Genomic DNA, 12,838 nt, shown 5'->3' on the forward strand with positions numbered 1-12,838 from the left:
CTAGCAGTGTTCAGTCATATTGTGCCCCTGCAAGAAAACTGCCATTCCCATGCTTCCTGCTCAGGACAGGGTGGAGTTTTCTAGCTTAAGGCTGGTCAAAGTAAGGCGGGCAGCGCAGAGCCTTAGAGCTGGGACTTACACAAATGAAAGGACAGGAGGGAGTGGGCACAGGTATAGGTAAGAGCTGAGGACAGGTGTATATGAGAGCCTGGCATGAAGGCAAGAGCGCGAGTACGTGAATGCACAGCTGTTTGTGTGACTGCCTGGAGGAGTGTGTACCACAGTAGTGTGCATCTGTGAGGGCAACTTTGCTTGAATCAAGTCTAGTGGTGCTTCAAGAGGACTTGCTAAGGTAAGATTTTTCAACCATTTCTTGATATCTGATGTGGACAACTTTGATGCCCAGAACTGTATTCACTGCTCATGCTCAGCAGCCTGAACTGGGAGATAATTTTTGAAAACGTTGTAAACATGTGGATGCCAGTAAATTGCTACATGATTCCTCCTGCAGATAGAAGCTGTTGGTCTGTTTTAGAGGGTAGTTCCTGCTTCTCCAGACTGTCTTCTCAGTGCCCCTTCTCACATTTCCCATTAGTGATAGTCATGCCATCTGTTCTCCTCTGAATGGGCAGATGCTACTTCTGATTGTGCAGAAGCTGATTGAGGCCAAATTGAAGAAAGATTTGATAAAACTATGAGCAACCATCAATGCCATCAAAGGCCAGTGTCTGGGGCTTCCTTGGCACCAGATGCACTTTGCTACACTACTGCCACTACAGCAGTGAGGAATCTGTACAGGTCTGTAGAGCTGCCCCATAGTTGCAGAGCACTGAGCCACAATCTGCATAGTGTGGGGTATTTTGGGCTGTGCTGTCACCACCACCATCCCCTTCTCCCCCCGACACGCAGAGGTTCAACAACTCTGTGCTATGGGGGACACATGCTAATGCTCAGAGTGTGTTTGGTGGGTATGTCTCTCTCTCTGCTGCTTCTTTGCCTTGGATCAAGCTTTTCCAAGGCCTCTGTGTGTTTCTGGAAAAGCTTTTAAACTCTTTTTGGGTTTTTTTGAGACTGTAGCTGCTCAGACAGGCAGAGCTTAGTTCCTTGTTTCTCTTACGTGTGCTATGGGAGACTCTAACATGGTGGCACTGGATTGTCATTATTTACAGTAGTTTCTGTTCTTCATCCTTAGTGCCTTGAGATTCTTCCTGTTTCTTTCTGCTCTCAGCCAAATGGCGGGCTCATCTCTCTGCCAGCAGACAGTAAGTGTGCTTTTTTTTTTTTTTGTTGGTTTGTAGCTGAGATTATTTCAGTGTTCTGGCTTACCTGCAGCTCTGTGAGGGCTTCACATTTCACTTTTGCAATATGAAATGAACTGAATCACTTGTGACTCTGGAAGTTTGCTGTAAGAGGAATGTGGTTAAGCTTAAGACCTTAGTTTAGAAGCATCTCAGCTGCCATGATTGAGAGACAGAGTGGTGAAAATAAGGTTATGTAATTAGTATTTCTTTCATAACAGAAAGGTCTGATAGAACCTCTACTGCTCTTTTGGGCTGTCCTATTCCATTCACCAGGCACACACAGCTTATTTCAGTCCTTCTCCCCTCCCTGTGGGACAGACTGGACAGGGCAACAATCATCACTGCTTCTTGTATAAGAGTGAAGAAGCTGTTGAAGCTGTGTCAGCCTTCCAGTACTTAAAGAGGGCCAACAGAAAGCCGGAGAGGGAACTTTTTATAAGAGCATGTAGTGATAGTACAAGGGGCAATGGCTTTAAACAGAAAGAGAGTAGGTTTAGACTAGATCTAAGGAAGAACTTCTTCGCCTCCGAGGTTGATGAAACACTGGCAAAGGCTGCCCAGAGAAGTTGGGCTGCCCCATCCCTGGAAGTGTTCAAGGCCAGGTTGGATGAGGCTTTGAGCAACCTGGTCTAGGGGAAGGTGTCCCTGCCCATGGCAGGGGAGTTGGAACTAGATGATCTTTAAGGTCCTTTCCAAACTTTTCTATGATTCTGTGATTTCTCAGGCAAACACCAAAGCAGTCACAGGGATTATCTGCATACTCGTTGAAATGTCTAAACCATCCAACTGTCCCATCCTGGTTTGATTCAAGATAAAAGCACTCTCTTGCTTCTCAAAAAAAACCTGAATCCATTCTCTTTGACTCATACTCGGACTGTTCACACACAGGTTTCCAGAGAAATCATGATTTCTGTGGTTTTAAATCTGTCTCGGTGTCTTAACGCCAGTGTTCATGTCTGCTCAACAGAGTTTTTCTCAGTTAAGAGCTTCCTGGCTATAATCTAGGAATTCTGTTGGCAGTTAGAATAACGATATTAATGGTGCCAGATGGCAGTGATATTATCAAAGGTCATTTGGAAGTCAGGACGTTTCGGTAAACACTGCTGTATTCATTTGAAGAGGAAGCTGATACATGACTTATTTTACAACAGGCTTTGTTTGCAGCTCTTCTTAGGTTTGGTCCAAGCGGCAACCTGAATCAGCTTCTTGTCAGACCTGAACGCTACAGTCCATTTGTATAATGCAAAAAAAAATCAGTGGGCTTCTCGTCCAGGAGACCAGAAGCATTGGTCCCCTCACTAATGCACAGCCTCATCCTTGCAAGACTTACTAAATAAAAATTCATATTGTGGTGCATTTATTGGCTACAACCATGATTACCCATTGGGCTGAGTATTGTCCTGGTGCTGAGAAATTACAATTGCTGCCTTAGAAACCCTAAGTCTGAAAACGAATGCACAGCAGGTAGATTAACAAGCCAAGTATATGCATATATGCTGAGGGGAAGATGAGTACCTTTCCTAGTTGGTTAGCAGTAGTGACTGTACTTCGAAATGTAAACATCATAGAATCATAGACTGGCATAGGCTGGAAGGACCTCAGAGATCATCTAATCCAACCTCCCTGTCATGGGCAGGGACGCCTCTCAACTAGATCAGGCTACTCAAGGCTCCGTCCAACCTGGCCTTAAACACCTCCAGGGAGGGGGCATCCACAACTTCTCTGGGCAATTTATTCCAAAGTCTCACCACCACTCGTACTGAAGAATTTCTTCCTAAGATCTAATCTAAATCTGTTCGCCTTCAACTTAACCATTTCCCCTTGTCCTATCAGTGGACCACGCTTGTAAAAAGTCCTCCCCACCTTCCTGTAAGTTCCCTTCAGGTATTGGAAGGCAGCTAATAGTCCCCCCAAAGTCTTCTCTTTTCTAGGCTGAACAATCCCAGCTCCTGCAACCTGTCCTCGTAGCAGAGGTGCTCCAGCCTATGGATCATCTTTGTGGCCCTCCTCTGAACACGTTTCAACAGATCGATGTCTCTCTTATGGTGGGGAGGCCAGAAGTGAATGCGGTATTCGAGTGGGTCTCACAGAGCAGAGAGTAAAGGGGGAGAATCACCTCTCTTGACCACGCTTCTCTTGATACATCCCAGGATGCGTTGGCCTTCTGGGCCGCATGAGCGCACTGCCGGCTCATGTTGAGCTTCTCATCTATACACACCCCCAAATCCTTCTCTTCAGGGCTATCTCAACCCACTCTGTGCCCAGTTTGTATTTGTGCCTAGGATTGGCCCGACCCAGGTGAAGGACCTTGCATTTTGACTTGTTGAAGCTCATGCAGTTTGCGCTGGCCCATTTTCTCAAGCCTATCAAGGTCCCTCTGGATGGCATCTCTTCCCTCAAGTGAGTCCACGCACCACACAACTTGTGTGTCATCGGCAAACTTACTGAGGGTGCACTCAATGCTGTCATCCATGTCGCTGACAAGATGTTGAGCAGCACTGGACCCAGAACTGACCCCTGAGGACACCGTTTGACACTGGTCTCCATGTAGACATTGAACCATTGACCACAACTCTTTGAGTGCGACGATCCAGCCATTTCTTTATCCACTGAGTGGTCCATCTGTCAAATCCGTGTCTTACCATTTAGAGACAAGGATGTCATGTGGCACAGTGTCAAACGCCTTGCACCAAGTCCAGGAAAATGACATCCGTTGCGTGTACCCATGTCAACCAGCGCTGTAGCTTTGGTCGTAGAAGGCCACTAAATTAGTCAGGCATGACTGCCCCTAGTGAAGCCTGCTGGCTGTCACCAATCACTTGGTTATTTTTTATGTGCCTTAGTACAGCTACCAGGAGAATCTGTTTCATGATTTTACCTGGCACAGAGGTAAGGCTGACTGGTCTGTATTTTCCCGGTTGTCCTTGTTCCCTTTTTTAAAGATGGGGGTTACGCTGGCCCATGTCCAATCTGTAGGAACCTCACCAGACTGCCAGGACCTCTCAAATACAATGGCTATGGCCTAGCTAGCTACAGTGCTACAGGAACTGAAAATCATGGGAGAAGGCACCTCCATGCAAATTAGTCTGAAACCTTCGCTGCAGAGGGAAATTGAGACAGTGGCATAAGGAGAAGGTTAGGGAAATTTTGACTGGGAACTTTCACACATTAGCATGGACCCAGAAGATAACATGGTAAGCACACAGTGGGGAAGCAGTGTCTGCATTGTGCCAGTTGGGACACGCTGTCTCAGCTGCTCTGTGCGCGCATGGCTGCCTGCATTCAGTGCCATCATGGGCTGCACAAAAGCAGTGTCCAAGGCTTTAAGGACCTGGGCTCCAGTGCCACTCTGTCCAGGGAGGGCTTCCAGCTTGCCCTGCAGCCCTGAAGACCCTGCTGTCTCTACCTTGTCTGGCTGGGGAAGCACCTGGAAGGACTGACCAGGACTGAGAACCAGTAAGGTTTTTTAATTTTAGTTCGCCTTGGGAAAACGTAAAGCAGTTGCACTAGCCAGAAAGGCCCGTCTCCCTGCAGCACAGCTAAACTGCCAGCCTGGCACATCGTGACGGGAGCACACCATACTGTGTGGACTTCGGTGCTATCTTAGGAGCCCGTCCCCAGGGTGGCCAGTGCTGCATGCACCCACCATTCAAGGCACAATCAGGCATCGCTGCAGGAGGGAAGGAGAGCGCACAAGAGAGGAGCAGTTGGCAGAGCACGCTTTAATGTACTTTTTAAAAAGTTGAATCCTTTCTGCCTCAGATCCCATCCCTGATGGTGTACTTCCTGCAGATTCCTGTGCCAGCCGGTACTCAGGTTATGAATTGTCTCAGACAGCACAATGGACATTTTCCATAATGAAGTAATCCTCAACAGGCAGAATAGAGGTTTAGTGTGAGAAACAAGGACCAGCCTTCGGGCAGGACCTTTGAGTTGGACTAACACTTGTGTTGTACCTCTTCTCACGAAAGACCTACAGGATGGGGCGGGGGGATCGAGGGCAAGGTAGCAAGAGATAGTCTTTAAAAAGGAGTTAGGCTAAGAAAGGTGTTAGTTGTAGGTAAGCCTGCCTACACAAAGATGGATGAGATAAATCCTTTCTAGCAAAATTGCCTATGATGCTCTGCTTGTGGAGGGGATACTGTTGTGCTTGGATTTAGTTATACAGTGCCAAATGACTTCCTTGGTATGTGATTTTTGCCTGTGATGACAATAATGTTTTCCTGAAATTCCAAAAAGAATATAGGCAAAAGAAATGGAAATCTACATTGTACTTTTACAACACTCTGGCATAAAAATAGTTGTAAATGGGTGATCAGAACAGAAGCTTAAAAGTAACAATGTGGAACTGTTGAATTCTTCACAAAACCTATTTGGTTCCATCTTTCCTCCATAAAAATTGCTAGGAATCACGTCTCCAGGGATTGTGTACACTAAGAACACATTTATGTGTACTGATTTGGCGACTAAACTGGTGAAGGGGCTGGAAAATAAAACTTACGAGGAGGCAGCTGAGGGATTGGGGCTGTTTAGCCTAAAGAAGAGGAGGCTGAGGGAGACCTGATTACGGCCTACAAGTACTTGAGAAGGGATGGTGGGGAAGTGGGGGAAGGGCTCTTTACATCAGTGATGGGTGATAGAACAAGAGGAAATGGGTATAAGCTTAGTCAGGGGAGGTTCAGGTTGGATGTTAGAAAGAATTTCTTCTCTGAAAGGGTTGTCAGCCACTGGAATAGGCTGCCCAGGGAGGTGGTTGAGTCCCCATCCCTGGATGTGTTTAAGAAAGGGTGGATGTACTGCTTAGGGACGTGGTTTAATGGGTGGATTAGGGACGGTTGGACTGGATGATCTCTAAGGTCATTCAACCTAGAAATTCTATGATTCTATGACTTATTTCAGTATGCTGAACTAACTCTTAAACTTTGATTAAAAGTGCAGACAAGTTTTTCAATCATATTCTAAGGCTGCATTAGAATGTCTTACTGATAAACAGTGGTTTGTTACAGAAAACTGTTGGCTCTGTAGTATTTATGTCCTTTCCAAAGACACCTTGTGTTGTGGTTTTTCACAGTACCATTGGTAGCATGGCAGCTTTCAAAACCCGGAGCCTGCAAAGGGATTGGGAGGATACTGCTGCACCACATCCTGCCTTCTTCCTGATACTGTGATGCTGAACTTTCTCTGTCTCTGCAGGTTCCTTGCAACTGTGATGAAGTTTGGAAGGGTGCAGTTGCTCCTGATTGTGGCAGTTCTGTCCTTCCTTCTGATCCAATTTCACTTCCTACCCAGCATGCCGATGACTTAAAAAGCCCGATGGAAGAAAAACCTTCCCCAGTCCACATCCTCATTCTCCTCCTCCTGGCGGTCAGGATCTTCCTTCCACTGGACAGATCTTCAGCCAGCAACCCCAGTGTCTTCTACCTGATGGAACCTGGCATGGCATGTGTGGGTTAAGATGTACCAGAACAGCGCCGAAGTCTTACACATGGCCGTGCGGGACCTAGTCAGGTCGGTCTTTCTGTGGACATGTCTGTATTTGAGCTTACATGTCTAGCCAGAAAAAAAAGTCTGATTTATTTCAGTGGGAGACAAGCCGAGCTTGTGCTCCCCCCCTGCTTGTGACTCTTCAGTCGCAGTGACATCATCACTGCAAGCATTGGCAAAACAATCTGTGGCAAGTACCCATTCAGCAAGGTGGAGGAAGCTTGTAAAACCTACAGCCACGTTGCCATCAAGAGGGGTTCGGTTCTTTGACCTGAAAGTTCTCTACCCTCTTCTCACTGATCCATCCCTGAACCTCAAAATCATTCACTTGGTACGGGATCCTCGGGCTGTGTTCAGGTCCCGAGAGAATACAATGGCAAACCTGAAACGTGACACTAGCATCGTTGTTGGGGTCCCAGGGGACAAAAGGAGAAACGGTGCCCTACAACACAATGCAAGTAATCTGCAAAAGGCACGTTGAGATTTACAAGGCAGGCAGTCAGGCCAGTCCCAGCTTCCTGAAAGACCGTTACCTGCTGGTTCGCTATGAAGACATTGTCAGAGACCCACTAGCAAGGGCTGCTCAGATGTACAGTTTGCAGAACTCCATTTCACACCAGAACTTCAGAAATGGGTGCACAACATCACCCATGGGAATGGGCAAGGAGCACAAGCCTTTGATATTGGGTCAGAGATGCACTGAAGTATCCCAAGCCTGGAGGAAGACCCTCCCCTTCCAGAAAATAGAAAAAGTGCAAAATGTGTGCAAGGATGCATGGACTTGCTGGGCTAACCGGCTCATTCAGTCTGAAGAAGAGCAAAAAAATATGTCACTGGATCTTTTGTTTGCCAGAACTCCTCTGAGTAACAAATTCTGAAGGCAGAAAAGCTGCTCTCGGCACCTACTCTCTGGAAACTGCAGAGTGGAGAACTCTAGTAGAGCAAAAGAGGACAGAGGCAAACGCATATATGTGTAAGAGTGCATGCATGGATGTGCTGTGCAAGGACAAGTAACACAGGAACCCTGACTGCATTCCTGAGAAGCTTTCCTACGCAGCACAGGGTCACGCTCCAAGGCCCCTGGAGCTCAGCAACAACGCAGGCTGAAAGTAATGCAAGTCTGTTTTCCAAATTAAAGTCCATGTTTATGGGAAAGAGGAAGTATGTGTAGGCTGGAGCAAACAATGCCAAAGGAGTGGGGCCAGATAGCAGAGCTCAAATTCCTCACAGATCACAGTTAAATACTAGTAAAACTAACATGGAGCAATTCACTGCAAAGGAAGAGGAGATAATTGGAAGCTGAAAAAAAGAGAACACCTTTGTTGTGCTGCCACCAGATATGTAATGCCAGAAGAGACACAAGGATGACCAACATTGGTTTTCTGGATTCTTTTTTCAGAATGGTTGAGTTTTCAGCCCAGTTTTTCTTTTGCTCCACTCCTATGCTTAGGCATTCAGCCTTGGTGGCAATGTTGGGGAAATGTTTGTGTTCGCTTACTATATGATGGGAAAAATGGAATAAACCACTATAGTGGAAAATAAAAACTCCTGAGTTGGCACATGTGATCCATTTCTGGGACTGTGTGAATCCATTTATTTTTCAGCTGAAATAAGTCTGTATTTCAAAACCAAAAATAGCTATTCCCGTGGGAGTTCTCACAGTCCACATGAGTGACTGAGAGAGATTGATGCCAAGGTTGAGACTGTAGAGACAAGTAAGGGCACAGATTCCATTGCTATAAATACTGGAACTGGGGAGATAGGTTAATGGCAGTGGATTGAAGAAGCTAGGGGAGAATAGGAAGTTATCCTATTGAATTATTTGGTGAGAGTATTCCTGTCTTACAGCACAACAAAATTATGTTTAGTAGGGCTATGCCATTCTCCAGCATTTCCATTGGAGATGCCATTCTCCCACCTCCAATGGGAATATGTAGCTCAAACCTGAACAACAAAATTATTTTAACCTGGTTTTAACAGTGTTCTATAAAACAAGGCAAAAGCTTGTTACCAAACGTGGGGAGTGAAATGCCTACACTGTACCCTCCTTCTAAACAGCCTCTTTCGTGTGTAAATTGCAGGGTGCCTTTAAGATGCATCTACTTAACAGGCATTCAGTTGTTGCTCCAGACCTGCAATATTTCCACTATCTTGCAGACAGCAAGGCAGCTGTGCTAAGGCAGATCACAAGCATCAAAAGGGATGAGGCTTGCTTCTGAGGATTGCATCCTTGGGAGAAGGTGATCAAGACAAGGTTGGGCACTGGAGGTGATCCGAGGAGGCTCCAGGCAGCATGAGGGTGTTCAGGGCCATGGGAAACTGTGTTCCCTTCCCTCTCCACCAACACCCCCACCCCCCATTCATGGTTCACATGCTCTTTCTCCCAGTGCACTTCTTCCGCCAGCTGCCCTGGCTGCAGCCCCTTGCCCCAAGGCCTTGTTCACTTTGTTGGTCAGCTGCCCTCCTCATGTCAGTGTAGCTCTGGTGACAGTGCTCATATTAAAACTGCCAGAAGGGCATTTGGTGCCCACTGTAGGAAAGTCACAATGTCTACGTAGAAGACTAACTTTGTTTGCATGTTACTAAAAAGTTGCAATATCTTCTTAAAAAAAAGAAACATACATTGCTGAATTTTTAAAATGAGGGGATATAGTGACTGTGTTCATGTTCGAAGGTGTATAGGCAAGAAACAGTGTCCAGGCTGTGCCTTTTGTGTGTGTTTGAAGGTTGATAGAGAAGGATTCACCTTAACTGAATAGCAATCGCTAGTAGTAAGGAAGGCGGCTTTTCTAACAATTCACAGCAGCTGGGCTGGTTGAGGTTTTTTGTATCAGAGAATTAATGAAGGTTTGTTATGTGCTGAGTCTGCTGAGGAAATTAGGGAAAGTAACCTACAGACAGACACTGAGCAGTTAACGTTGGTCAGCAAGAGAAAGTAGCTGCTAGCTAACGAGTGGACCTGTGGAATGAACCACTGAGCCATCCCAGTTAACAACCAGCTCTGAGACCACAAAGAGCAGCAGCCTAGAGAAGTTGGGAGAATTTCCAGCCCAGAAACAGCTCTGTAGTCACCTTCACTGGGGTAGGCATCAGCATTCCAGATCCTTGTGTCCTTTTCGGTAAGAGACCATCAAGCACCAGTTAGGAAGAGAGTTGCAGGATGAATTGTGCAACAGCAAGCGGTGAGTAGGGGAGGGTAGCTGCTCAACAAGGCCAGCTCTAGAAGCAGAATTGGTCAATCAGTGGGAAAGATAATATAGGCGGGAGGGAGGAGCTTTTCTTTCAGTTTCTGTAACATTCAGTATTAATGGTTAATTATTAGATTTCACAGGCCAGTGTTTGTTGGCAGCATTTCTCTTATCCATGAAATTCTATTTCTTCAAATGCCCCTGTGCATACTCATGCCTTGTAAGGGGTGGGTGGGCAGGGGCGAACCTCAGCTTGTTACCCAGTTAGCAGGGTTTTCTTGTTTTTCTGCGTGCATGACTAGATGAATGTCAGTGTTTCTGAAGAGCTCTTTGAAATTGTATCCAGACATCTCTACCACTAAACAGGGCCTAGCGCGTTGAATTATTCAGATGCACTAAGTCTGTACACCGTACAAGCCAAATTTCTCTATAGGGGCTGGTGATTCCTTCAGCACAGTCAGTCACTATCCAAATTTCACTTTCAGTCATGCTTTTCTTTTGGATGAAGCAATCAGCCCTAGTCACCAAGACTAAAAAACATTTAAAGCAGCTATGGATGATTACAGGACATTTGCTCCTCAGGGACATGTTTTCTTCCTGGAGACCACTGAGAAAGGTTCCTCTAAGTACACAGCTTATTGTTTAAAAACAAAGATGTTATTCTTTGTGGTTGGAAAGACTTCAGTAGCTTTCCACAGTCTGAAGTTCCATTTCATCATCTGTAAAACATGTGATAATACTGACTCAATTCAGAAGAGGCAGATCTCAGTCCTTGTATTGTGTAAATAAAGGTTTGAAGCTAGATTCATAAAGGGGACATCAGAAGTTGTATCCAACATTTAGGCTTTAGTGACATTTGCAGATCACCTGCTACCATAGCACTGTGGATATCTATATTCCTAGAGCTAAACCACTAATACCTGCAAAAAGTAGGATGTTGTATATTATGGAAATCATAGTTTTACTGCTAGGGATCCTGTGGAATGACAAAATCCATGCTGAGCAGGCAGCATTGTTATCATGGTAGTAAGTCCACTGAAATCAAGGTATCTTCCTTAACAAACTTAAGAGCAGGTAGGCTCGCATAGAGAAGTAGGGCTTCGTACTGTGCTAGAGAAGCATGCAGCCACTGTATTTTTTTTAAAGTCCGTTAAAATTGACCTCAACAGATTCAGATAAAAGCATGGATTTCAGAAGCCTGTTCTTACGGAAGTCATAGTAAAGAGCTTCCTACTTTAAGTGCCAAGAAGGCTGTTTCTGAGCAAACATAGATTCTTTCAGTACATTGCTAATTATATCTGTACATTAACCTATGTCAGCTTGAGTGCCATAAGTTTTATTACAAATACTTGTTTTCAGTGGACTGAGACAATTCCGTGTATCAAATGTTTAGCTGGACAAAAACATTCATAGTGTTTCTAGTCAGCCAGTAACAAATGACATAGAAATAACATATTACACATTTTCTTAATGTACTGTTTTGAAAATTACTTTAACTTCTGTTTCCTAAGCTTAATCAGAGAGAGAGAAAGCAGGATCGTTCTGTGTATCTTTACTACACTTCTTTAGCTATGTTTCCTCAATACAATAATTGGTAAGATTTTATTTTTCTGGAAGCACTAAAGCCACACAGTGTGGTCACATGAAAATTGAAGTTGTCTTAATGAAACAAAGATGACTTAAAATACTTTTGGTGCAGGAAAAAAACATCAAAAACCTCCAAACTTCCAAGATGGTGAGCATGATGTTTAAAATTACAGCTACATCCTTTGGCATAAAATAAAGATCACGGAAGTCTAGAAACAAATATCAAGTTTACAGTGTGCAAGTTCAGAAGAGTAAACTCTGCTTTATACTAATGAAGTGTAAGATGGAGAAGTCACCAATCAAAGGGACATTTGAAAAATGACTCTTTGGTATTCCTGTCTGTTGCTCTTCAACCTGGTGCGTGCAATTAGTTCTTCACTGGTAACTTTAGTTATGAAAGGCCAGAATTCATTGATTTGGTGAATGCTGGCTAACTCTAAAAGGAAGCAAATGGGAAATACCTAAATTCCAGATAATAGTTTGCAGATCCAGTATTTCTGCCTCTGGAATGTCTTTAACTCAAAAGTTCTGGCATGCGCATTGTCATTCTGCTCACCCAGGTTTACAGATGTTGCTGCTCCAGGCAATAACACAAAGAAGAATCTTGTATACCTCGAACTACAAAAAGAGTGTTCCTGACGTTCCCTTATAGCATAGGGACCTGATATGAACATGGAAAGCCAAACTGTCTCCAGCATATTGGAAGGAATGTAACTCTGTCTTTGGTAAGACAAGGCAGAGAAAAGAAGGATTTTTTATCGGGGGGAGAAGGCAGAGCCAGAATGCTCCGAAGCAGCTATATGATACAGTGGTATCTCCAGGTCCTGTTCCCAGGAAAGTGAGGAGACCTAGACCCGTGGGCCTGCGCAAGCAATAGTGTGGATAAGCAGTGCTTTTCAGGAGTTCAGAACAGATGAAAGAGAGCAACCTTGACTAAGCTGTGTTCTTGTGTCTTAGTTCCTAGGTCTACTGAGTGCACCACGTGCATTTGGAAAGGTTCTCAGTGTTAGACAATGTGTTTGTATGGTTTTGCAAAGGTAAAAGCACTATATGCAGACTCAGAAGTTTGCACTGCAAGTCTGGTTAATTGCCCTGAAGAGGACAAACTCGCTCTTAAAATAACTTAGAATTATAAAAAGATGTAATAAGCCTTACACCTGATCTTTTAATGTTGCAGCCATTTAATGTGTTCTACCTCTCACTTTGAATTCTAGAGCAGTTTTGGTTAAACAAGACCATTGAGTTGTGAGGTTATGGTGCTGCTGAGATGCGTACGCC

The 12,838-nt window shown here is 44.8% G+C and overlaps 1 protein-coding gene across 1 annotated transcript; it reads left to right on the forward strand.

Annotated features, from left to right (window-relative positions):
- Positions 1 to 239: 239 nt before the first annotated feature.
- On the forward strand, positions 240 to 7,722 carry LOC104370855 (carbohydrate sulfotransferase 4). Its single transcript, XM_086621270.1, is given in 15 exon segments — positions 240 to 352; positions 6,495 to 6,591; positions 6,594 to 6,653; positions 6,655 to 6,681; positions 6,683 to 6,703; positions 6,705 to 6,734; positions 6,736 to 6,818; positions 6,820 to 6,896; positions 6,899 to 6,922; positions 6,925 to 7,040; positions 7,042 to 7,194; positions 7,196 to 7,376; positions 7,379 to 7,478; positions 7,480 to 7,631; positions 7,634 to 7,722. Coding segments are annotated over 15 exon segments (1,323 nt in total).
- Positions 7,723 to 12,838: the final 5,116 nt, after the last annotated feature.

Source organism: Tauraco erythrolophus, chromosome 15, assembly GCF_009769465.1.
Source record: "Tauraco erythrolophus isolate bTauEry1 chromosome 15, bTauEry1.pri, whole genome shotgun sequence".
Classification (NCBI taxonomy): Eukaryota; Metazoa; Chordata; class Aves; order Musophagiformes; family Musophagidae; genus Tauraco; species Tauraco erythrolophus.